The 26,902-nt window shown below is 45.8% G+C and overlaps 1 protein-coding gene across 5 annotated transcripts in view; it reads right to left on the reverse strand.

Annotated features, from left to right (window-relative positions):
* Positions 1-4,030: 4,030 nt before the first annotated feature.
* Positions 4,031-26,902, reverse strand: part of HK2 (hexokinase 2) — a 61,100-nt gene continuing 38,228 nt past the window's right edge. For 3 of the 5 annotated variants that reach the window (XM_059942491.1, XM_059942490.1, XM_059942494.1), the window contains 15 exons: positions 25,039-25,158; positions 24,340-24,435; positions 23,444-23,543; positions 22,936-23,119; positions 20,360-20,515; positions 18,450-18,683; positions 16,996-17,300; positions 15,508-15,656; positions 15,133-15,252; positions 11,953-12,048; positions 11,405-11,504; positions 11,120-11,303; positions 9,652-9,807; positions 8,209-8,442; positions 4,031-6,341 (listed from right to left, as the gene is read on the reverse strand). In XM_059942491.1, coding sequence (XP_059798474.1) covers positions 6,197-6,341; positions 8,209-8,442; positions 9,652-9,807; positions 11,120-11,303; positions 11,405-11,504; positions 11,953-12,048; positions 15,133-15,252; positions 15,508-15,656; positions 16,996-17,300; positions 18,450-18,683; positions 20,360-20,515; positions 22,936-23,119; positions 23,444-23,543; positions 24,340-24,435; positions 25,039-25,158 — 2,379 coding nt within the window. In that variant the 3' untranslated portion in view covers positions 4,031-6,196. The remainder of the gene's footprint in view (positions 6,342-8,208; positions 8,443-9,651; positions 9,808-11,119; positions 11,304-11,404; positions 11,505-11,952; positions 12,049-15,132; positions 15,253-15,507; positions 15,657-16,995; positions 17,301-18,449; positions 18,684-20,359; positions 20,516-22,935; positions 23,120-23,443; positions 23,544-24,339; positions 24,436-25,038; positions 25,159-26,902) is intronic. The other 2 variants (XM_059942493.1, XM_059942492.1) reach the window with 2 other exon arrangements.

The following is a 26,902-nucleotide window of genomic DNA, read 5'->3' on the forward strand; positions in this document are numbered from 1 at the left end:
TTACATGGAGGAATAAAGGACCAACCATGAATAGCACAAATATGAAAAAGAAAAGAGGGGAGACTTGCCCTGCTAGATATTAAGGCACACTAGAAAGTCGTGGTAATAGAAACAGTCTGTTAGTGTTTCAAGAACAAATGAAAACAGTCAATGGGGCAGAAAGAAGTACTCAGAAACAGACCCTTGGGAACTTAATATATTTCAGAAGAGGGGTCACAAATCAGTGGGAAAGGGCAGACTCACTAATAACATGAAGAAAAAAAAAACTGTACTCTACCTGATATTACATAGAAAGATGGACTCCCTAACGATTTTACATTAACCCGTTAAAATAAAAAGTAAAACTATTAATAAAATTAATAGAAGACAGTGTTAATGGGCTAAGGGCAAGAAAGGTCAAAAGTACAAAACATAAAGCAAAAAGAATTGTTGGATTTGGTTATACCAAAAGAAAGTATTCCTAGTCAACGAAGGATGTTGTGGACTAAATTGACAGATTAGGAGAAGATACAATACCTGAAGCCAACAAAGGACTGATCATCTAGATTAAATAAGGGTTTCCAGCAAATCAGAAAGAGAAAACAAAGAACCCTGGTTGAAAAATCAGCAAAGAATACAAACAGGCAATTAACTGAAGGAAACATAAAAAGAGATGCTCAAAGTCATAGTGGAGAAACGTAAATTAAAACAATCATACAAACTCATTTTAAGCACATTAATAAAAAGTAGAAAACAGGATAATGCCAAGTGTTGTGACAATTCGCTGCTGGTGGGATTAGTGGCTGGGGCAGACTTTCGGGAGAGTAACTTGGCAGGAGAGGGTCAAATTAAGCAAAAGCACAACTATGCTCCAGCTCTCCTGCTCCTGGGTGGGTACATGCCCAGAGAGATAATTACAAAGATGATTAATGTGCAAGGATGCTTGTTGCAGTGATTTTTTTTAACATCTTTATTAGAGTATAATTGCTTTACAATGGTGTGTTAGTTTCCGCTTTATAACAAAGTGAATCAGTTATACATATACATATGTTCCCATATCTCTTCCCTCTTGCATCTCCCTCCCTCCCACCCCTCTAGGTGGTCACAAAGCACAGAGCTGATCTCCCTGTGCTATGCGGTTGCTTCCCACTAGCTATCTATTTTACGTTTGGTAGTGTATATATGTCCATGCCACTCTCTCACTTTGTCACAGCTTACCCTTCCCCCTCCCCATATCCTCAAGTCCATTCTCTAGTGCAGTGATGTTTGTGTAGCTGGAGCTGAGTCAATCCACATGTCCATCACTGGAAGTACAGGTGGGAAAACAGAGTGCATGCACACAGTGGGATATTTATGCAATAACTGGAAGTAAAGAATCAGATGTGCCCAATAGCAGCATCCATGAGTCTTTAAAAAGAAAAAAAAAAAAAGGCAAAAAGCAATTTTTAGCCAATAGCATTTTGTAAATTAAAAAAGCATCAACAGAGGAAAGGATAAAGAAGATGTGGTACATAATACAATGGAATATTACTCACACATAAAAAGGAATGAAATTGGGTCATTTGTAGAGATGTGATTGGACCTAGAGACTGTCATACAGAGTGAAATAAGTCAGAAAGAGAAAAACAAATATCGTATATTTAAGCATATATGTGGAATCCAGAAAAATGGTATAGATGATCTTATTTGCAAAACAGAAATAGAGACACACACGTAGAGAACAAATATATACCAAGGGGGGAAAGGTGGAGGGGTGGGATGAATTGGGAGATTGGGATTGACATATACAGTACTGATACTATGTATAAAATAGATAACTAATGAGAACCTACTGTATAGCTCAGGGAACTCTACTCAGTGCTCTGTGGTGACCTAAATGGGAAGGAAATCCCAAAGAGAGGGGATATATGTATACATATAACTGATTCACTTTGCCGTACAGTAGAAATTAACACAACATTGTAAAGCAACTATACTCCAATAAAAATTAATTTTAAAAAAAGCATGCACACAAGACACACAAATAAGCTGCACATCAATACAATAACATGGTTGCCACTTGTGAGTGGAGAATGGACAAGAGGATAAAAGGCAATAAGAAAATAAAAAAGCAAGAAAACTCCTTGCAAAGACTAGAAAATGCCTTGAATTGAGGGGGGGCGGGGTGTGAGTAATCTAGCCTTCTGCCCCTGGTGCCCCCAAAAAATGAAAACAAAGCAACAAAGAAGGGAGTGAAAAGTAAGACAGGCTGGCAGAGGCTGGAAAAGCTATTTCCAAGCTGGAAGCAACCTGGGTGCAGGAAATAGACTTCCCAGTGGTGAGGAACCCTACAGAGGAGGTGGATGGGAGTTGAGTAGGGAGAAGCCTGTGGGAAACCCGTGAGTATGGGTGGCCCAGAGGCTTTCAGGGTCTCTGAGTGCAGAAACCTGAGAAAACTCCCTTCTGAGCATCTTGTCCAGTATTATAATCTATGGGGAATTAAGGGTCTATGTCCACCCAGGAGCCCCATTGGGAAAAGCGAGGGCTCTTCTCCGAGACTCTGTGATGGAGTAGCAGCGACCTAAGGAGGGCGGTGCTACCAAAGTTGCCCTGAGCAGCTGCTCAGATGATGCTGGCAGGCCCAGCAGAGTGGCCTGCTCCAGAGTCCCACAGGGGTGCCCAAGTCACAGAGGTGGGGACATCTGAGGGAGAGCTGCTGAGGAATGGGGCTAAGGCCCCATACTGTTTTGTAACATACTTTCAGCATACTTTCAGCATTTTCTATGATACCAAATATCCTTCAGTAACACTGTAATGGTTTTACAGGGTACATGCCCCTCACTTATTTAGCTCCAGGTCCCACCCTCCCCTGCTCTGCTCTGCCTCACAGGTAGGGTCAGCCAATGGGAGACACTGCAGAAAACTAGAGGGTGGGAGGGCTCCTCCCACCCTCTAGTTCTATTTCTAACCACCTCCCACTCCAGCACTGTGGTTCCAGCTTCCAGAATCTGGCCCAGCCGTTGGGATAGAAGTGGGTTTTTTTGATGTTGCTAACCTCTGGGCTGCTCCTCTATACTGTGGGACTTCTCAGCTCTCCTATCACCTGCATAACCAAGTCCCTGTGTTAAAATCTGTTCGAAATAACTGGAGTAGATTGTCTTCCTGACCGGACCCTGGTACAAGGTAGGCAGACCCATGGTACGGAGTTCCCCTATTTTGTTATTTTAAGTTATACAGTCGCCAGTACCCTTAAAGCTAAATCTTGGTCTCCAACTATGTGTACTTCCTCTGCACAAATTTCTAGAAAATTACACAAAACATGGATATTGACTATTTTTTGGTGGATATTGCCTATTTCCCTCCTAAATAATTGTACCTTGCATTTCCACCAACAGTATATGAGAATGCTCCTATAAACTCACCAATTTGAAGTCAGAAAAATAGGGTCCAATTTAAATTTCTTTTCCTTTACAACTAGCTAGGTTGAATTTTGTGTTCTGGCTATCTCTAGCATTCTGTTAGCCTTGATCTGCCTCCCCCTTCAGTTATTGTCAAACAGGGCCATGTGAAAGTCAGTGGGTATCACTAGGAACTTGTGAGAAGTTTATTTCCTAGGTTTGTATTTTGCTTATTAGGGAGAGGGTTTGAAAAACTGTAAGGATAGGACAGAGGCAAGTGCTTTTTAGATGTTCATATAAGTAAGGGCTTTATATCCTGAATGTGAATCACATATGCCCATACAGAGACTACCCAAAGTCCCTAAGGGTTCTGCTACATCTCAGTCAAACTGTTTAAACAGTAGACTGCTGGGCCAGCCATGGTTCTTCAGTGGTGCTTGAAATCTAGGGGCTCAAAGACGGCCTAGGAAAAGTCATCTACCTTCCCGTTCCACTGGGACTGTGTTTCTGGAGTGAGAAATACCTGGGGTCAAGGCCAAGTGTTAGCTACATGCCTGTCAAGCACATATAGTCAAAATCAAAACACTCATCAACTACTGAGATGGGCCAGGAAGTACTAATATGCTCGAAAGATGACTGCACTCTTGAAAAATGCTCATGAATCACACACTGAATATTTTGAAAAATGTTAAAATTTATTAATAGTTAACATCACACAGTTAATTCAACTAGTTCTTTATTGTACATGACAACATCTTCATTAGACTGAGGGCTCAAGGATTTGAGATGATCTGCTATTGAGCACATCCCAGCCAAAGACTGAGAGTCAGCGTATTTACATGGGCAAAGCAGCGTCAGCAAGGAACTGTCACCTAACTGTGGGAACACAAACATTCAAACTGCATTTTCCAGCTTTCCTTTTTGGAAACCAACGACACATCTTAAATGGCCACACACACAGCTCTACCTTTTAAAAATGTGCAATTTCATAGATGGTGCCTAATTTTCAAGTTTAAAAGTTAAGATTCATTTCTATTTCTTGGGCGTCCTTTAATGATACACAAATCTAGACACTGTTCTCAGTACAAGTTTGATAAATGTGCAAAAACTGGGTGCTATTGAGTCGTGTCTTTCCATTTTTCTGTTTTGATCCTTGTATCCTACTCAACATTGTTAAAAGGCCATCCCCTCTTTATTATGAAGTATTCAGGTTTAACGTGTGGGGGTGTGATCATTTTAGGGCAGAAGTGGGCTTTCAGATTCAGAATTAACTGTACTCTAAACAGCAGGGTAAGGAAGGTTTTATGTCTCCCCTCACCACCACCCCCACAACCCCGCACCAAGCAGTTTGAAATAAACACTTCTTGTAAAAACAGGTCAGCGTAGGGAAGTCTGTGGACAACACCTCTTGTAGAACATTTACAAAACAAACCAAAGGCGAAGTTTGCTAGGAGGGCACAAATCCACCAAAAGTGTTGTCCCTGAAGTTTTGTTTGTTTGATTGTTTGTTTTGTTTGGGTTTGCTATTAACAATTAGACAATTTTTTAAATGTTTTTGGTGGCTTCCTTTATCTTGTTAGAGAGGTTTAAAATATTAATAACTGCCCTAAGAATGAAGATTTCTAAGCAGAGTCTATTTGAAATGATTCCTGTTTCCTTTGTTAACATCTCATGTAATATGGCTCCAGGAAAGTCCCTAGATTGAGCAGCCAGTTAGTGTGGTTTCTTCAATCCATAGCCCCAGCCTCCTTCACTCTGTCCCCAGCCACCTTCCAAGTTTCTGAGTCTGCAGGGAAAGGAGGAGCTGGCAAGGAGCTGCTTGGCCATTCGCTCACCCTAAAGAGGCTTTCCTTCTTTTCCTGCAGATGAATGAGGTATTTCTAATAACCAATCAGAATCTTCATCTTCCATCTTTTAACTACACTGTTCTACTAATGAGACCCTGTGTATTTACAGACATAACAAATTAACATATAAATACGTTACATACAACTGATCATTACGTACAGTGTCAAAATGAAGGAGCAGATGTACTTCATGAACTAAATAAATTTCAAATATAAATTAAAATGAAAATACAGTGCTTCCACTTCTGCAGGAAAAAATTTTTAAACAGACCAAAAAGTCTTCCCTCCCCCAAAGGTCCACTGCTTATGGATGACTTGTGAACCCACAAGGAGATGTGACAACAAGCCCACTCACAGGACTCTTGGCTTTGGTTTTGCTTGCTCAGACTCAGGATGCTTTGATTCCAGGAAGAGCATCCACTGGAACCCACTAGGCAAATTCTTAAAGATGAGGTTGAAGAGGGGCTGCCACATGGTTATCCATGGGTTTCGCCTCCATTGCTGCCCCTCCTCCTTGCCTATGGGAGAATCAGTCTCAAGTCAGTGGAGACCTCCCAGATCTCTGAGAGGAGAAATAGCATCAACTTCCAAGCTGGGGGATGCTCTCCACCTAGAAATGTCATGTTCAGGCTCCAAGGTGAAGCAACCATATTTTTTCATTAGTGTCCCCACCCTGTAGGATTATACAGAGACATGGAATTTGGCCAGGGGGATTACTAAAGGTTAAATTTTTTTTTTCAAGTTTTAAGAGAACCAATGGTAATGGTTGTGACAAGTGTGAACAAATCCTTACTTCCAATTGTATTTATCTCAGGAGGGCTAAGCCTTGGGTACCAAACTCTACAGTGAGTAGACAGAGACAAAACCCAGTCCAGTAAGGTCCTCTCTGCCAAGGAAAAGCCAAGGGGTCTGTCTCTGACACAAGGGGATCAAGTTATAATTTAAAGCAGGAAAGAAGGGAAACCAGAGGAAGTCCTTCCAATTTCAGGGGCTCTACCGCTGTCCAGCCTCTCGGATGCGGCAGGCCACAGCAGTGATGAGAGCCGCCCCCTTCCCGCTGCCATCCTCCGACTCCAGGAAGGACACATCACATTTTGGAGCCAAGTCCTTCACCGTCTCATGCATGACTTTGGCAAAGCTGGAAAAGTTGGGAAGAAGACAGAAAAAATACCTTAGTCACAACTGATTTGTGTCCTCAGAGATGGGACCCTAAGAAGTGATGCTGGAAACCCAGGAATAATTGAGATGGGAAAGAGGATGACAGCTACCATGTATTAAACACTATGTATTGTGTTTCAGAAAACTGAAGCTTGGAGAGACTAGCAACATGCCCAAATTCTATGTCACAGTGGGCAAGTGGGAAGCTAAGAGTCAACTCTAGGACAAAAGTCTGAGATTCTGGCAAGCTGTGTTCTTAAAACTAAGCAGTGAAAGAGAAGTTCAACAGTCGTGGACGTCACAAGCATACCTTGCAGCAGTGTATATATAACCTGTTCATCAACTCTGGAGGGAAGGATGAAGCGCCACATGTGTGATATTCTATTTTCCAGAGGTATTAACTCACATCAGACTCATATCTAACCCGAAATGTCATTAAAGGCAAAAGGAGCAGACTTAGGAGGGTGTGTTGAGAGATGACAGAAATCACAGATTCTTCCTGATATGGGACTAGAGAAAGAGACCGTTCATCATCATCTCCCCACCATAGCATGGACAAGTTGCTCCTCCCCATCTGCAGAGCTGAGAACAGAGGCTCCTAACATCAAGCCCCAGTGCTGGTGGCTGGACTTCTGTCCCCCTTCCGACCCTCACTTGGGACTGAGGTTCCTATTTTCACAATGACACTGATCATCAACAAGAGAAACTTGGAACTTCTCAAGGTCCAGTCTTTTCACTAACTGTGTAGACTCTGGGCAAGTTTCTCAGCTCCCTGAAACAATCATGGTGACAGCAGGTGACAATTCAATCGATGAGTCTCTCCATCCTACCTCATGTCCAGGCAAGGGGCACAGCTCTATTCTTTTAACTTTTAGTTGAAGAGCTTCTAGGGGAGAGGGACTGAGACACTTCCTAATTTTAAAACAATTTATTCAATATATGCAAGTGAGGGAAGAAAGGAGAAGAGAAATAGTGATGAGAGGAGAAAAGGGAGAAGAGATGGAGAAAGGCAGGAAAAAGAGTAAAAAGAAAAGGGAATTCAGTACTTCCATACCACAGGTGAGGGTGGAAAACTTCTTCTACAGAGGGCCAGACGATAGGTATTTTGAGCTCTGTTGGTCATATGGTCTGCTGTTATAGCCAAAAGCAGCCATAGACAACACATAAACAAGTGGGCATGGCTGTATTCCAGTAAAACTTTAGTTACAAAAATACTTGTGGCTATAATCTGCCAACCCCTACCCTAGACTGTAGAAAAAAATCTTGATCCAGAGTTCCAGCATACATTTACTAGAATGTTGACAGGAGCACTGCTTGTAACAGTCAAAACCTAGAAATAACCCAAGTATTCATCATTAGAATAAGTTATAGTATAGTCATTCAAAGGTATGCTATACAGCTTTGAAAATTAATTAACTATGATTGCAGACTTCAATGTGGATGCATCTCAAAACCATAAATGTGGTGTGAGAAAAGCCAGTCACAAAAGAAAAGATGTCATATGGTAAGTTCAAAATTAAGTAAAACTAAACAATGTAGATGCATACATAGATATATGTAGGGGGAAAAGAAAGCAAGACTTAATCACCACAGCACTCATTCATGGTAGGGGTGAGTGAAGGGTGCATTTGGGAGGGGCTCACAGGGGGCTTCCAAGCTGGCTGGTAAAACACAGACCTACTTCTAGTTATTAATCTTTAAACTATAATATATATATTATATACACTCTTTGGAATGTCTGATAATTTGCCATAAAATAAAGAGAGAGAGAGAGAAAGGAAAGCAAGGAAAGAATGGTGAGAAAGAGGGAGAAAGATGGGCAGGAAGAGTGGAGATCAGGCACTCACTGAGGATGTAGCTTGTAGAGGGTCCCGTCCACGCCCACTGTCACTTTGAGGGTGTCCAGCCCACGGTTCTCTCGTATTTTGTCCACCACGGCGGCCATGCCTGCACCACAGAGCTGGGCTGCCCGCCGCGCCACCACAGTGCACACCTCCTTGACAATGATGCTGTCATCACAGGTGCTCTCAAGCCCTAAGTGGTGCAGGATGGCGCGGACCTGCAGCAGGGCCAGGCAGTCACTGGGCCAGGAGGAGACAGTGAGTGGTCAGTCACATACCTAGAGGGCCTGGTGGCCTGCCACGCCGGCGCCTGGCTCCTTCATCAGGAACGGTTCTGGGGGACCTGGCCTTCCGAGAGCTGGGGGTAAAAGCCACTGCCCCTGAGAGGTGGTTCCGTTCTTAAACTCAGTTCAGGAACTAGTGCTCATCTCACTGGTCCTCACAGAGAGAACACGAAGAAACAGCTCCTTATGCCACTTTGCCCAGGCAAGGTAGGGCACTGCTGCTACAAAACTGACACTCAAAACAAAAGGAAATTCACCGTCCATGTATTCCACTTATTTGGAAATATTGACAGTAAAGACAGTGATGATGCTCTTATGCGACAGCTTTCAGTTGCAAAGCCCTTTTCTGTCCAGTCTCTCATTGTTCACAGGTCAGCAGGACAAGCATCACCCACCAACATTAAATGCCTGTTCTATTTCTACTCCCCCACTCTGGGTGGTCTGAAATCTACTTGTGCACTATTTATGAAACAAAGGTAAATAAAACTATAAGAAGAAAATAAACAGACATGCAAACTAGAACAATATTCTATTCACTGGTGCAGATGCCCTAGGGCCCCACTCATGTACGCCAACCAGTTCCTGTTTTCCTATATGCATGAGAGTAATAATGACACAGCATTAATTTTTAAAAGGCTCTGAAAATCAGTATTCTAATTTGGAGCAGACTTCTCCACCATTAGACTGGAGGAAGAAGGCTTTGCTTTAATGAGCCGCCACAAGGCATGTTTCTGCATTGCCTGACGTGCCAACCTCACTCAATCCTGGTTGCCTTATTACTGCAGCCAGCAGTTAAGAAGAACCCTTTTGCCAAGCATAAGTGCTTCAGTGGGTTATCTTCCTCTGTGCATTCCAATTTACATTCTATGAGCAGCTATATTTCTTTCTACCTTTGAAATTGGTCTAAAACCCAACAATACTTCTTTGCACAGGCTCATCCAGCTTACCGTGATTTTTCATGAGAATATTACATATTTTCCCTTAAAATGCCAACTGTTCATAACGTACTTTAAAACAACACTATATAGATACAAACATGTGAGCTACTAAACTGACCTTTATGTAAGTCACACCCTGATCTTACCTGAACTGTGGAAATCCCAGCTTGTCTGTCCATGAAAAGGAGGATATACAGTCCATCCTATTCCAGGCCCTAAATTCTCACCTCTCAATCTGAGACAGGAACTTGGTTTCAAAGATTCCCCGTGTCTTGAGCCGCTCCGAGATGCGGCCACGGAAGAGCAGCCCATGCTTGGTGAAATCGATGAGGATGTTACGAACAATTTCGCCCAAGTACATGCCACTGATCATTTTCTCGAACCTGCAATGCAGGTAATGTTCATGGAGGTTAAGAAGGAAGGTGGTGGGATGTGCTGAGATACACCAGCTCAGTCACCCCCATTGCATTAGAAGGTAGAGGGCATACAGATTCCCCTTCGTGGGAAGGAAATGCTATTTGACTCACTGAGGCAGGATTCCTGGCATCCACACATACTGACTCATAGCCTTCGGTAAAATGTGTCCTGAGGCCCAAGGGGTTCCCTGAGATTGACCCCATTTTATGGTTTCATTTCCCTTCCAAGGCTTATTCCCAACTCGTCAAGAAGGAATGCACACCCAAACCCCACCACACTTCCAGAAGGGTAAGATGCTGTCTTAATGCCCTGCGTTGCTGAGAATTTAGCATGTTTTCTCTTCAGCCTAATCACTTATTGCTCAAGTAACTAGTGCCAGCTGGAGACCCCTGTTCTGGCCACTAGAATGAAACATGACTACTCAATGGCGTGAGGGTCTTCTGGCTCTACCTAGTGCCTTTAAAAGTCAATGTTCTCAGTTTCAACCAAAACCCCATCATCATTCAATCTTGTCTTACTCCAGCCTGTTTCTTTCATTAATGTTGCCTGCCTGGCTCCTGGAGGCATTTTAGCCTGTGACCTCTACTATAAACAAATATTTTGCAAAGTATATTCTGCAGAAGTATGGTCCCTGATTAATCTAGTTAGGAAACACTACATGCAACCTCTTCCTAATGGGATCCCACCATACCAGGGGCTTTGTGATGCTGGGTCTACCCCCTTGTCCAGTATGACAGTAGAGGGTGCTATATACTGGATGGATGGAGGAGAAAGAGGTTTGCTCCTATTGCTTCCTATTCCTATCTGCCTCACCCCAGCAATGCTTCTTCACCCTGATGGCAGCAGGTGGTTCAACTGTCTGTTTTTCCTCAAGTTCCAGATCTAGGTTTTAATACTCTCTCCCACCTGTTCTCCTAGTCCTCAGGGTAGGAGCTGAGTGCTACATGTACTAACTGCTCCTCAGCATCCCTTTTTGTCTTTGCATCCCTCTAAAACCTCTGTGACCCATTCCCTATATGAAATTCTCCTTGCAACATAACTGTTGTGATTTGTTTTCCCAACTGGACTTCATGAGCATCACAGTCCAGCAGGGGGAAAAGGACTTAACCCAGAACTTTCCAGATGTATTTGACAAGAAGCCTTTCCAAAGAAATCTCTTCTATTAACATCTCAAGAGAATGAGTGTCCTGGGATTTGCTCTTGTGGAGGACCTGATCACTCATCACTGTTCAGCTCTGAGATGAACATACCAGGGCCTGCATGCAGTTGGGTACCTACCTCTGTTTGCCAGCGTTGAGGGAAAGTTCATCCACAGCTGCATCAAATTCTGTGCGGAAGTCATCTAGGCATCCATTGTCCCCGAAGGCCCCCCACTCCATGTTGACACACATCCGCCCCTCTTCCCCTTCCACCAGCTCAACATTCCGCATCTCCTCCATGTAGCAGGCATTGCTGCCTGTGCCTGCCAATCAAGAGATGTCAGTCAGGGCCTCACTCTGCACTTTCTGCCCCCCCACCCTAGGCTGCGTGTCTCCACACAGGAAGGACAGCCCAAGTCCTTACCAACAATGAGGCCAACTTCACAGTGAGGGTCTTCATAGCCACAGGTCATCATAGTCCCAACTGTGTCATTCACCACAGCAACCACATCCAGGTCAAACTCCTGAGAGCAACAGCAGATCCCAATCCACAAATGAACCACAATATTCTCCCTTCAGACCCTTGCAAGGGAGATTTAAATGTATCTAAAACTTATAAGGCAGGGTTCATTTTCTCTACTCAAATATCACCTCTTCAGAGACCTTCCCTGGTTATGCTATTTAAAAGGCTGCCCTTTCCCAACCCACTCACTCTGTCCTCACCCAACTTCATTCTCCTTCATAGCTCAAGAGCACCTGACATTAGCTCATGGGTTTGTTTACATAACAAGAGCTTTCTGCGGGCGTTCCTGAATCCCCAGTTGCCAAGAGCAGGGCTTGACACACAGTGTACACTCACCAACTGCTGAAGGACTAGGTTAACTCTCCCTTTGACCAACACAACTGCACTTAACACTTCCCCCAGCTCTGAACACACAGATCACTTCGGGCCTCATGTCACGCCTCTCCCACCTCTCGCCGGTGGATGGCTTCCTTCAGCAGTGTAACCACGTCCTCACCCTCGCAGCCAGATGCCTTGAAGCCTTTAGTCCACTTGAGGAGGATGCTCTAAAAATCACACATGGGCAGGGATGTGGATATCAGAGAAGGGCTCCTGGGTCATTTTCTAGTCCACAACCTCACAGGTTATATAGATGCCCTTTAAAAACCAATCGTCTCACCCACAAATTATTCTAAACCTGTTTCACCTGCTAGGAGTGCCTACTATGCAACAGGTACTGGGCTAAGCACAACCCATGTGTTACAACATTTAATCCTCACAGCACTTTTGTGAAATGTTTATCATTATCATGCCCATTTTACAGGTAACTGTAGCTCTGGAGTAACTTGCCCAAGGCCTACAGCTTGGAAGAGAGGAGGACTCACCCCCAGGCCCACCAATTCCAATGGATGGGCTCATAAGCACCATACGACTGCCCCTGCCAAGGAACTAAGTTCTATACGCTTGTTTCTTTCACTGGGAAAAGCAGTTTGCCCTGTACATCGTACAGAGGGGCAGGTTTGTGTATCCAAATTTTCAAACTCTAGTACGAAGTGAACAAGTACCCTTTGCAGTGTCACAGGGCCCTCCAGGAGCAGATACATGGTGGCTTTGAATATGGGGGACTGTTTCATATACTGTTCCCTGGTTCCCTCTTTGCTGCCATAGCCCATCAGGGAACAAGCATCAAGGATCCCCAGGCCCCCTTCCTGAGAGGTCAGAACCTATAAGTGGGCTGTGTGCTCACTATCCACCCACTTGTATGGTTTCTCCACGACTTGCTTGGTTGTTTATATCAACCAGCCTGGCATTTCATGGACCAGGAGTTTGGTCTCACAAGTCCCGCTGTGTTCAGATCCCAGGAAATTCGGAAAAACAAAGTACAATCTCAGCAGTGGCCTGGTTTACACACCCACATCCAAACAACTATGTGCTTATCTCCACCTGATTTTCTTGTCTACAAATTAGCTTGACGTCTCTGATGAAATTTTGTATTTGGCACTTTCAAGCGTACAGAATGTTCAAATTACATTATTGCAGGTGGTCCTTAATAATAAGACATAGAGAGGCCCCAACAGCTGAGGAGAACTGCCCGTGGCCACCAGCTAATCCAGGCAGCTTGAGGCCTCTGGACCTCAGCACCTGCTGGTTTTCCCATCAACAGGGTGATCTCAGCAGAGCAGAATCCAGCTTACAGACAGAACAACAGACAAAACCCAGCTTCTGCTTCGTTTGTTCTTAGTTTTCACAGTTCTAGACTGAATACATGCTCCTTACAGAAACTTAGAACATATGGTATAAAGTCCAATACAATGACCTGGAATTTTACAATTCAAGCACTAACAGAAACAGTTAACATGCCTTGGGAGCCACCAGATAAATATATAAACATATATACCTGTTGCTATACTTGAAAAGTAAGATAGTGTCTGTTAAAAATATTTCAGTAGGAAAAGTCTGGAAGCATATACACTGCAATGTTATGTTTTTATCTTCCTATTAATCACGTTTTGTATATTTCTATATTATAGAGATTATACGTTTCTTAAAAATATTTTTTTAGTCTTACCACCAGTGTTCTCCCAAATCATTGAAATTTCTTGAAAAAACTAGTTGCTGATATGAGGCAGTGAATGACTCATGATTTAACTATTTCCTAACTGTTGGACAACTTGGTTTGTTTCTAATGACTGTTACAATAAGCAATGTTTCATTAAATATCACATAAATATTTATACACATGTTTGATAAGTCCTTTTGGTAAATTGACGCAAATGTGAAGGCTTTAAAAACCAAGGCATTGACACTGAAAAAAATAATATGTTGAGACAAAGAAGTTGGAAAGCTAAAAGCAATACTGGACTAGTTAACACTGGACAAATGTTAACAGATGTTGGGAAATACTGGATTAGGCAGGGTTTTTATTGCAGGACTTCCTAAAACCTTTCCTGTGCTAGTGCACGTGGTGAATTTAACTCTCAGAAGGGAGGAGTAGGAGGCATTTACAAAACTCAACTGAGCAACGTAAGGCCTGCTGCTCCAGGGACCCTGTTGGAAATGCAGGCCTTTTCCCGCCACTGGGCCAAGCCCACTGTACCTATGACTGTTCCCACCTACATGCCTTTCTCCATACTGCCAGGCCTGCCTGCCTTTCTTCCTCAGCAACTCATTCTTCTGACCAAGTATTCCTCATGCCCTCCAGGTATGTGCTCAGATTAACATCATCCTCAGGGCTTCATCATTCCACTGCTGCCACATTCCAAAGAGCAGCTCTTGCTTTTCTGAGCTTGCTTCCTCAGTCCAGTTTGTTTGCAAGCACCTATAGCAGGAACCATGCCCATTGTACCCTGGCAACTCCATCCACAGCATATGTCCACCTGTACCAAGCATGTAAGCTTCTAGAACACCGATCGAGACAGAGAGAAACAACTGCTTAAATAAGAGTATTCTGATATCTAACATACCAATCATCTGCCTTGAGTAAGCCTAGGCATTGCCTACTCAACTCTGCTACACTTCAACACACCCATGTCCAGGATATGTGAGAGCACCAGCTCTTCAACCACCTGCTTCATTCATCCGAGGCAAGTTGACAGGGAAATGAAAAGCAAAGGTGACACTAGAGAAACACCAGGGCAGCCAAGGGAGATGGAGTGAAATGTCCTGAGCCCAAAACAGGAGCCTCAGAAGCAGCTGAGCATAATCGACAGCATGGACTCAGGTGTCAGGAAACCGGAATGAAATCATGGCTTAGCCACTCCCAAGCTATATGACCTGCAAGATATTTGGCATCTCCGTAGACATTGTTTTCCTTTCTGCAAAACGGGTATACAAACACCTACCTTATATGGTTGCTGTAAGGGTTAAATGAGATTACGCACACAGGAAGCCTAGGAGTACCTCGCATAAAATGCTTTAAAAATGTCAGTTGTTGATATTATTAGCATCATCATCATTATCCCAAAGATTGTTACCTGCTTGACCTCTACCAGCTCTGACTTGCTCATTCCCATCAACAAGTCCTTCCCCATGACTGGTCACTCATGCCCTTGTTTTCTTCCTCTCAGCTCAGCATTCTCCCCTGCTCGAAACTCTGGCTGGTTCAGAGTCAGTACAGCCCATAGGAGAGCCCTCCAGGAAGGCACTATTACCTCGTCCAGGCTGTTCTGCTGGCAGGGGAAGGAGAAGGTGAAACCCAGAGGCAGGGACACGCCCTTCATGCCCATGTACTCAAGGAAGTCGGCAATGCACTGGACGATGTGGTCAAAGAGCTGCAAGGAGAAATTGGGCTCTGAGAGGGGGAACCCTGGCCCAGGCAGGCTGCCCCACCAGGGTCTGAGCACCAGCTCGAGGCCTCCACCCAGGAGAAACACCAGCTCAGGCACACACCTAAGCAAAGGCCAGCCCAGGGCCCTAGCCCATGTAGCCCTCCCCAGGAACACGGGTGAGCAGAGAAAGCACTGTCCTCCCAGGTGAGAAGTGGGTGTCTCCTGGGGTCCCCTCTCAGAGGTGCCACCCTGCCTCACCTCATCCCCTGTGCCATGCATGACCTCCCGCGGGATAGAGTAGATCTTGTTGTGCATCTCCACTCCACGTCGCTTCCCATTCCGCACGCGCACCAGCAGGACCCGGAAATTGGTACCCCCAAGGTCCAAGGCCAGGAAGTCACCTTTCTCTGGAAAATAAGCCCAGGAAGATGATGCATCTTCCTGATGTTTAGAGTGACAGTCTAAACACCTTCCCCTAATGGGGAGCTCTCCCAGGAGACCCTGGACAACCTCAGGGTGATGGACTGTGAGCTCCACCTAATGATATAGAAAATAAGATCCCTGGGGCCAGAAACCTGCTGGCTCCTTGTGGTTCTCAAATGAATTCAAGTTGTGGGGCCCCAGGAGTCACAATGAGCTCCAGAGCTCCAGAACACAGGAAAGAAATGGTGATACAGTATACTCCAAAATTTCCAGACATGCCACTTGTACTAAATCAAAGGCCACCTTATATAAGTTTCTAGAATACAGAAGGAACAACAGAGTCCAACTCTTTAAAGGAAACTGAAGGGAAATTTTTCTAGAATGAGAAAACCCTCCTTTTTAGGACAGTCACAACGCACTACGTGTGTCACACACAGTTTCCATGCAACCCTCAGGCAGCCCTAAGAGGGAGGCTTTGCATTCCCCTCTACGGAGGAGAGAGATCTGGCTGTGCTCAGGGCCACACAGCCGGAAGATGGTAGAGCTGGGACTGAGTCCCAGTCTCCAGCTCTGGAACCTGTACCAGCTGTACCACACTGGCCTGGTCAATGATCATTTTTCTGAATTGCGAAAAGACCTCCATTTCTTAGATTGCAAGACCTAGAGCAGGGGTCAGCAATCTTTTTCTGTAAAGGGCTGGGCAGTAAACATTTTAGGCCTTATGAGCCATAGTCCCTGCTGCAACCATACAACTTGGCCATGGTAGCACAAAGCAGCCATAAACAGCATGTAGGCAAATGGGCATGGCTGTGTACTAATAAAACTTTATTTACAGAAATAGGCAGTGGGTCAGATTTAGCCCATGGACCTCAGTTTGCCAACCCCTGGCCTTATAAGAGCTAGCCCCGGAACCAAAATTCCTGATTTGAATCCCAGCTCTGCCATTTTTCTAGCTGTGTGAAGTTGGGCAGGTTTCTTAATTTCTCTGTGCCTAGGTTTTGTGCAAAACATAATAGCTTGTTAACAAACAAAATTAACTACTAATCTCTGTTAACAGTTAAAAATTAAATGAATTGATATGTGTAGAATGCTTAGAGAAGCATTTGACACATAGTAAGCATTCATTAAGTATTTACTATTATCACCATTCAGTTTTAGCAGAGGAATGCCTTGGTTGAGACCACTGAACACTAGAATTTCCCAGTACTATAGCTGAAGAAACACGGTCAACAATCTGGCCTGAACACCCAATGCTAAGGCTAAGGGAGTCCTCCCACAGCGATTGAACCCTGTGGTGAGCTGGGTGGCAGCCCTGCCGCATACCTGTGCCATCAGGGGTGGCACACACATAGGTGGGCAGCATCTTGACGGGGGCAATGGTGTGAGTCTCCTTGCTCAGACCTCGCTCCATTTCTACCTTCATCCTCCTCTTGACCTCCAGCAGCTGCTCACGGCTCAGCTTCAGAGGCTCCAGGGTCTTCTGGCGGGCTCGGTGTTGATCGACCAGCCGGTAGGCCACTGCTGTCACCATGGCTGCCCCCTTGCCACTGCCATCCTCAGAGCGGAGGAACCGGATGTCGCAGTCAGGCACCAGGCGCCGCACGGTCTTGTGAAGACGCTTGGCGAAACTGCAGTCACAGACGTGGGGTAAGAGGTGGGTGTCCACAGTTAGAGTCAATGGTACAAATGGTTGGGGCAGTAGCTCACCACCTCAGCCCAAATGACACCCTAAACATCCTCTCCCTACTCCTTCCCAAGTTAAGGGTCACTGTATAAAAGCTCAGATATTCAACTGCGACCACCCTGCTAAAAGGAAGGGTGGCCTTCTGGGAAGCCAGTGTCACCTGCATGCACTCACAGAAGACCCCCTTCCCATAGGCCACAGTTCCTTTGCCCAACTTATCAGCCTCAGGTGATTCTGACACCAACTACTATTCATGTTTCATCCTTCATTTCATTAGATGCTGCCTATGAAAGACCCAAAAAGGAAAAAGTCAAAATGCTCTTCTGGACTTTGGCCTCTCTTTGGCCCATTTCTGCCAACAACCCTAGAGGTGTCTGAACAGCTAAAGGTAATAGGTGTGTTCAGCAAGAAATTCTTGTGTGGTGGCTGCTTGGAGCCATGGTCTCCAGGGCCTCGCTACTCCAAGTGTGGCCTGTAGGCCACCAGCATCGCTGGGGGCTGCTAGAGATACAGGATCTCAGGCTGAACCCAGACCTTCTGAATCAGAATCTGCCTCTTAACAAGATCCCCAAGTAATTCGTGTGCACTTTAAAGTTTTTGGAGCTTTGGACTAGGAGCCTAGGGAATGGAATGGCTGAGACCTTCCACATCTACCTTCAGTTAATGAAGGCCCATTGACCTGGCACTCATATCAGGTGAAAATGATGGGATAGTAAGTGGGCACAACTGAGAGAAATCCTTCAGGTCCCAACTGAAATTTGAGTATTTCAGCACTTATGACCAAGGGATCAAAACATGGAGGGCAGGGCAGGATCAAATCAATACCCAGGTGAGCCAGAGAAGCTGGAAATAAGAGGGTGCAGAAAAAGAGCCCCTAGAAGCCAGGAGAGCTCTGAGTAAAGCCCTAGTTGGCAGCCTTCAGAAGTAGCCTCCACCCACGCCAAGGAAAACACACTCCCAGCTCCTGCTTGCCCCACTGGGAGCTTTTATTCTACAAAGAACCTCAACTCTATGGTCCATCTCCACCACCCCACAGTGCAAAACAGGGTTCCTGTAGAGTCAGGCCTCTCAGAGGCCCCGAATGCTGGCTCACTGGGGATGCTTCTTGTAGACAGAGCCGTCCACCCCGATGGTGGAGCGCAGCCGCTCCTCGCCCTTGTTCTCCTTGATGCGCCGCAGTACGGCTGCCAGCGTAGCCGCACACAGGCTGGCTGACCGTGTGGACACAATCTGGCAGACCCGGTGAGTGGCCACACAGTCCTCCCGTGTCGGGTCCAGGCCCAGCCGCACCAGGATCTCGCGGGCCTTCTGGATGCCATCCTTCTCCCTGGGAAACAGAAACAGCGTGTGGGCAGGGGTTCACTCACTGTGGTCAGTGGGAGGGGTATGTGGGCCGACAAAGAAAGCCCTCGGCTCCAGCAAACACCATGTCCCAGGGAGGGCAGACACCCACCTCACTGCTCTGTCCACCTATGGGGCGGGAAAGCAGTGAACAAGGAGGAGAGGAAAGCACAAGCTGAGCTCCTCTCCCAGACACACACACACACACACACACACACACACACACACACACACACACAGAGTACTTCAGGTGCCCATTTTTCCCCCAGTGAGAACAACTAATTTTTCTCACGCACATCCTATGGGAGGACAAGGCCCTGGTCTTGGGGCTTTACGCACCAAGTTGTGTGTGTGTGAGTTTGCCTTTCTCAGGTTAGTGGGAATGGTGTCCCTCTGACCACAGGAATCCAGCTGTGGAGCCCATCCTATTTTCTCTCTATAAGGCAGTCAGAGTCTATTGCACTTTACAATGGAGTCAGCACTGCTTTACCTTGCGTCTAAAGACGGTGATAAAGGGTTGATGCTATGAGATTAGCCCTCTTCTTAGGGGAACTAAGTGCCACACAAATATGAGTACTGTCATCCCCTCCAACTTTAACAAGTAGGTACAGTTCCTTCAAGAATTCCACTTAAGGGCTTCCCTGGTGGCGCAGTGGTTGGGAATCTGCCTGCCAATGCAGGGGACACGGGTTCGAGCCCTGGTCTGGGAGGATCCCACATGCCGCAGAGCGGCTGGGCCTGTAAGCCATGATTACTGAGCCTGCGCGTCTGGAGCCTGTGCTCCGCAACAAGAGAGGCCGCGATAGTGAGTGAGAGGCCCGCGCACCGCGATGAAGAGTGGCCCCTGCTTGCCGCAACTGGAGAAGGCCCTCGCACAGAAACGAAGACCCAACACAGCCAAAAATAAAATAAATAAATAAATTTTAAAAAAAGAATTCCACTTAAAACAAAGTCATTTGAACTGTCTCACTGCTCTCTTTAGCACCAAGATCACCTCCTCTCCACCATCTGGTCCCTGAGACAAGGCCTCGTCAGGCGACAAGTGGAAGTCTCAAGAACAGGAAACCAGACCCAACCCTTTGGATATTGTTAACTGAAAAACAAAAATCAGGCCATCCTCACTCCCACTCCTGCCACTCTGTGAAGATGCAGGTAGGCCTCAGCCCTACCTTTTGGAAATAAATGGGTCAATCTCGGGGCCATCCAAGGACCTATTTTTCTGTTATGAAGCAGGGGTCAGGACAGAGCCCTTTTTGAAAATCACCAATGGGGAATGAAATGTCAGAGCTTCAGGAGAAGGGAAAGGAAGTAGATGCAAGTGAGTCATTAAAGGACCCACAGGGAGCCTCCAGCATTAAGCTTAGGTCTCTGGGCCAGGCAGGAACACAAGTGCAAAAACGTGAGTCCCTGCATGGGGGCCAGCTGTCCCCAGCACCATGAGTCACTTTGGTAGTCAGCACGTTCAAAACAGACAAGAGTGGAGACTATCTGGCCAGTGACATCAAGCCACAGGCCTGCCATGTGAGGCCCCGGCCTCACACTGGGTGAGACCCTCCTGCCATCCACATTTGAAGGGTCAAGGGCCCGTGCGTCTTCCTCATTCCCCAGCCACCTGTCCACCCTTCTGGGGTCCCAGTGAACAGAGAAGGACCCGAAGCTTACCCTTCAATATCTGAAACATCTTTGGTCTCAAAGTGGCCTGTGGCGAGGAGTTCAGGGCTGAGCTTCCCCCCAAACAGCAGCTCCTCCTTGGCCATCTTCACTAGGATAAGCCTCACCAGCTCCCCCATGTACATTCCACTGATCATCTTCTCAAATCTGCAGGGAGATACACACCAAAAAAATTAAGTCTCTGCTGCCAATGAACTCGCAACTTCCTTGTGGAAGCAACACGCACACACGTGGGGTTGATGCAGAACAAAGCACTAACTTGTGTGGCACTGACTAGGAGTGAGAGGTGTAGAGAAGTGATGGTATTTCCTTCTCTAGCAAATAAATGCTCTTTTAAAATGAAATCTTATGTAGAACCTCAATATTTATTTACAAGAGGAAAAAAAAGAGGTCAATCTGATTAAATTTGGGGCACAGGGCCAGCAACTCATCACCTCACACTGTCCCTCCCCTTGCAGGCCATTTGTGGATTCCTGAGAAAACTGTGAAAACAACCTGGGGTGGGAGGATGATGAGGCAAGAGTAGAAGGACAGGTTGGGACAGATGAGAAGGAGTACCAAATGTCAGGTGGTCTTGGGAATCTGGGAGTGAGACATGTTGGAAGTTTCCGAGGAGAAAGGTGACAGGATAGCTGAGAGGGCAGTTGGGTAATTTATTTTTTCAACACTAGGTGACACTGTTTTCTTTACAAGATCGTCTTTCTGGCTTAGATATGTGACAGGAGAAACCAAGCCCTTACAATTCTTTCTAGCAAAAAAGGTCTTTTCTTGGTATCTTAGAAAGGCTCTAGGTCCTAGAGAGAGGAGGCACACAGGGCCTTGGGGCACTAATCTACGAAGGCCTTCAGAGAAGGCCCAGAGCAGGGGTGTGGATGGGATTCCGATATCACCTGGTGCAAACTAAAGAGAGGAAGCCGGGCCCTCGGGAAGTGACTTGCTCAAGACCCAAAGCCAGGTATGGCAGAACCGGAGCTAAGTGGAGAGCTGGCAAAACTGCCTGAGCAGAAGGTATGTTTAAAATGTTTAAGCACCAGCACAGGCACGCTGCCTGAGAGGTAGCCCAGCTTCAACAGTAAGGTACTCACAGGTCTGCTTCTGCACCTTCTCCAAAATAGCTGGTTCTATGACAGATAGGGGAGGGGGCCAGTGGGGCTCTGAAGTGTGAGTGGTAAAAGTTTTTATTTCAGTTTTTAAAAACACTTTGTTTCAGTCAATGTTTGGAAAATATTTATTTAGAAACATATAAAGAGTGAAAAAAAGCTCCTCCTCAAGCCCAATAATAACTTCAGGGACAGCTGACACGTTGGTACGTGTCCTCCCAGCACTTTTTTTCTTTTTGAGCAGTTTTTTCAGTCCATGAATTTCTCACCAGCCATGGCAGACACAGACAGTCTATGAAATGGACGCATGTTTCAACATGTGAGAGAAGCTTGTGACTTAAATAAACTGTGCTTTGAGGAAGCAAGGACTCCCCCTGTAAAGAAAAGGACTCTCTTTTATAAAGCTGGTTTATAGGGTTGGATTTTCCTCTCCAAGCAGGGATTGGTACTAGAAGATTTCCTACAACAGTCACAACACCAGTAAGACCAGAGTGGGCCTGGGAATTCCCTGGTGGTCCAGTTGTTAGGACTCCACGCTTTCACTGCTGAGGGCCCCTTTCAGTCCCTGGTTGGGGAACTAAGATCCCGCAAGCCTCGAAAAAAAGACCAGAGAGGGCCTGATTGCTCAAAACGTTTTGTAACTGCCTTCAGAGCTTGCAGCAATCCCTGTTTCAAGATCTTTAATAAGGACATTGGGCAAATGTTTGTGAGAGTGAAATAATGTTTTGTAAGAATCAAAAGTAACTAAAAACCAAGTCTGACCAGGTTGGAGAGACTTCAGGGGTCCAAAATGCTAGAGCCCCTCCTCCAGGCCACTCCAGGATCCTGGCTGGACCACAGGTCCAGGGGAGGTGGCCAAATGGGCTCCTTAACCAACTTTTCTACAGGCCTTGGGTCTGGCTACGGCTGGAGCGGGAAGCCCTGGGACTGCTGTGACCCAGCCTAGCTCATAATAGGCAATGCTGCAGGAGTCTGAGTCAGAACCTCAGCCAGTAATTAGGAGCCAACTCTCACAGCCTCATCCCCTGGGCAGTGACAGAGCTGGGAACTACGAAAGGAGCTTTCAGATCCCTAATCTTTGCCATCTCAACATGACTTCTTATGTGGTGCACAAACTGTTTCTATGGACAGCTTACAAACTGAAGATGGAAAGAAAGAGCAGGGCCGCACACTTAGAATATGAAGAATACAACCTTCTAAAATGACTGCTCTGAGAGACCCAGTCAAATCATTACCCATAATCTGTTTTGTCTGCTTGCTCTATCTTTTTTAGAGCCATCTCAGCAACTGATAGTCACAATGTATTAGTAAGCACAATATTCCCATAAAGCAGTGGGTGTCTTGGCAACTTTTGGGGGCTATAAGTTTGGAAAGTAAAAATGAGAACCACCCCCCGGCCCTGGTCAGCCCCCACCTCAGCTCTGGAGCCCACCCCTTGCGCCCACTGCACACAGGGTGGCTGCTCACAGTTGCTTCCCGGGGTTCAGAGAGCCCATGTCGATCTCCTGGTCAAACTCCGTGCGGATGTCGTCAAGCGCGCCGTCATCCCCAAAGGCTCCCCACTCCATGTTGATACACATACGGCCCTCGTCACCCTCCACCGTGTCGATGTGGCGCATCTCTTCCATGTAGCAAGCATTGCTGCCCGTGCCTGGACAAAATAAGGAACTGCTCAGCACCCACCCGCACCATCCTCCCCCCAAACCCCACCTCCCTCTTAAACCTCCGTCCTGAGACCACCCAGGGTGGCTGGGATTCCTCGGTGCAGACTCCCAACATCCCAACATGGTCCAACCCACTACCATCCACAACTCCATAAGTCCTGGCTCAGCCCTCCAAAGTGACCGCACCATTATCTTTCAATATGAAGTATTCAATACAAAGGGACATCCAGGCCATGGACCCCTCCTCTCTTTGCAGCCCACCCCCGCAATCCATCAGCCAGCACTGCTCCTCACACCCAGTGCTCACGCACCCACAATGAGACCAATCTCGCAGTTCTGGTCATCATAACCACAGGTCATCATGGTCCCAACCGTGTCATTCACCACTGCCACAATGTCAATATCAAAGTCCTGCAGGGATAAAAGGTGGGCTTCTGACTTTCACTGTCACAGAAAGGTTACAGATGTGAAGATGAAGAGAAAGAGCAGTAAGACTCACAGCTCAAGTGCAAGGCTAGAGCTGGAAACTGGGTCCAGATCCAGTCTAACAGCAGCATCTCACTTCCCACCCTGCTGGTCCTCATCTTGGAGGACTTCACTGACAGCAGCCCTGCGGTCTAGTTCACAGCCATCACTACACTGAGAAGAGCCCATCTTGTCATCATTTTCTTCTCATTCTTTTTTCTTTTCTTTCTCTCTCTATCTCTCCCTCCCTCCCAGAAGGTCTTGTCCTTCTGTGACAAGACCTTTATCATGTCCTCTCTCTACCTTGTTCCACCCTAATATCAATATCATCCCAACTTTCTCATTTGAAAATGATATTCGAGTCTTCTTCAGATTAAGAACTAAAGGGTTTTTCTCGCACCAAGACTAAGATTAGTTGTCCATCATGCTAATATGAAGACCCCAAAGGCATTTGATCATATATAAGATCACTGGCATGCTAACTATCTCTCAATATAGGTAGGTCATTATGCAGCACACCTTAAACTTATACAGAGCTGTATCTCAATAAAACTGGAAAAAAATAAAGATTATTGGGTAACATAGCAGAGAAGAAGAAAAGAAAACTTCTCATTAAGAACCACAAAAGATTCTCATGCTGATTTGAGGACAGACAGGGAAAGACTTCAGAGTGGACCCAAAAGAATGTAAAGAGCCTCCAGACCCCAAGCTCCTGCCTCCCCATCTCTGCTGCCCTACTCACCCCTCTCCTCTGGATGGCTTTCCGGATCAGAGTAACCACATCTTTCCCTTCCACACCACTGGACTTGAACCCCTTGGTCCATGAGACCAGGAAACTCTGGAAAAGGACCAAGGAATATTGACTCCCACAAAACTCAACCACACTCCTCATCATTAGGAGACCTCTTCCATGGGGCTAAAGTCATGACTGAATTTGTATATTTCTTCCTAACTAGTCTAGGAAGGAGAAACTCTGTCAATGACCAAGAAAGGAGACTAAATGAATGATTTACTGCCTCCAAGAAGTGGAAAGAGCAGGTTGTAGAAATACCAAAATAAGACACTTGTATCCTAACGTCATTAACTTTCAATGATGTCTATCATAACACTTTAGAACAAAGGAGTCCCGGACTAATTTCTCACTCCTGTTTCCCTAAGAGGGATAAGGATAATGTGCAATGTATATGGTCCTGCAAATTGCCATTTGACAGTGATAAAGACCCCCTCTTCTCCGATACCTCTTTACCATCGCTCTCACACATACCTACACACGCTCTTCCAGAAGGACAGAACTCCCAATATTCAAACACTGTCCACTCGATCCATCAGAGCAACCTCCTTTACAACCTCCATTGTAAAGGTAGCAGGTGGCTCAGAGTTCTTCCCAGTCCTCCCAGTCCAAAGAATGAAGCAACAAAAGTGTCTGAAGAACTCATCTTACCTCATCTAGTTTTGTTTGGAGACAGGGGAATGAGAAGGTAAAACCCAAAGGGAGCTTCTTGTCTTTGATTTGTAGCTTATCCATGAAGTTGGCCAGGCATTCAGCAATGTGGTCAAACAGCTAAGGGCACACAACACAGGAAGATGAACAGGGAGGCAGAATAGCATAGAGATTAAGAGCATGGACTTTGGGCTCAGAAAGGAACTAGTTTAGCTGAATGCATGCAAGATATGTATCCCCTCTGAAGTTTTAATTTGTTCATCTATAAAATGGGGGTGATAACTGCACCTGCTCATGAGTTACCAAAAAAATTAAATGAGTCAATACATATAAGGACTTAACACTAGTTAGTGATTATTAAATACTGTCTTCCACTTAAACCATTTATCCAACCCACTGTCAAAATAACCTCATTAGGCAGGGGAAACCATAGCCAAAGCTAATCAGAAAGTCATCGCAAGCCCTGACAACAGAATATCCTTTGGTGGCTCTGTCAGAACCTCCCTTGACATGGATGCACAGCTGATTGTCTTACCAGAAAGGGCAGCCCATCTCACTGCCAAGAAGTATTTTAGCATCCCTGTCTCTTGTGATTGGGGGAGGGGATGGGACATTCTCTGCTGGCATTCTATAAATGAACTTAATGAAAATAAGTAACTTTTATATTTTTCCTCCACTCTAGAAAACCAATTTTCTGGGAGCAATTCCAAGAAGTTAGTTTTGTATTCTAACTTCAGTATGGAACACTCAAGTGAGTCCACAAAGAACACTGAAGAATAAATAGGGTTTTATGGGTGGGCAGCCTCACAACCGTGACTATTCTAAGCAGGACCCAAGGCCCCTAAGAAAAATCCTAAGCCTAAGAAATCATCCAGACTTTCAATCTGCCCCAAAGCCCACAGCCCCATGGCTTCCTTTTTGCCCACTCAGCATCCCCAAAGAGAAATTGGTGACCATTCCAGACACTTAGAGACTGAGGCCAGGAACATTCTGGTGCAAAAAGTAAGCAAAGGTCAAAAAGACTGAGGAGCAGACATAGAGAATGGACTTGAGGACACGGGGAGGGGGAAGGGTAAGCTGGGACAAAGTGAGAGAGTGACATGGACTTATATATACTACCAAATGTAAAATAGATAGCTAGTGGGAAGCAGCCACATAGCACAGGGAGATCAGCTCGGTGATTTGTGTCCACCTAGAGGGGTGGGATAGGGAGGGTGGGAGGGAGACGTAAGAGGGAGGAGATATGGGGATATATGTATATGTATAGCTGATTCACTTTGTTTTAAAGCAGAAACTAACACACCATTGTAAAGCAATTATACTCCAATAAAGATCTTAAAAAAAAAAGAGAGACTGAGCAGAGTCCAAGGGCCAGGTTGACCAGATGGCAAAATCTAAAAGCCAAGGGAGGTGAAAGTGGACAACATTCCTTTCCTTCTCCAGGCAGAAGCAAGGAAGATTCCACTAATCCTGGGGTCCCCAAAGTGTGGTCCACAGCAGCATCACCATCATGTTACAAATGCAAATTCTAGGGCCCAAACCTAAACCTGCTGAATCAGGTGTGGTAGAGCCTCCAGGTGATCCTGAAGCAATGGTTTGAGAACCACTGCACTAAACCACAAAAGTATTTGCATTTATAAAGGAACTGAGAGGCTTGGGGTGGCAGGGTAGGTTGAGAGACGCACTGGCTCCCCAGATGTCTGGGGTATGCTCAGTGAGAGGCTAGGAAGACAAGACAAGCCCCTCCTAGAAGGGGGCCAGCTCTAACTGAACTTCCCACATCGATCCTGTCTCTCTGTCTGATCATGTGCGAAATTAACCTCAGCTGATGCTGAAACTCTCAATTTCCAAACCAAAACATTCT

The sequence above is a fragment of the Balaenoptera ricei genome, chromosome 13 (assembly GCF_028023285.1).
Source record: "Balaenoptera ricei isolate mBalRic1 chromosome 13, mBalRic1.hap2, whole genome shotgun sequence".
In the NCBI taxonomy this organism is placed as follows: domain Eukaryota; kingdom Metazoa; phylum Chordata; class Mammalia; order Artiodactyla; family Balaenopteridae; genus Balaenoptera; species Balaenoptera ricei.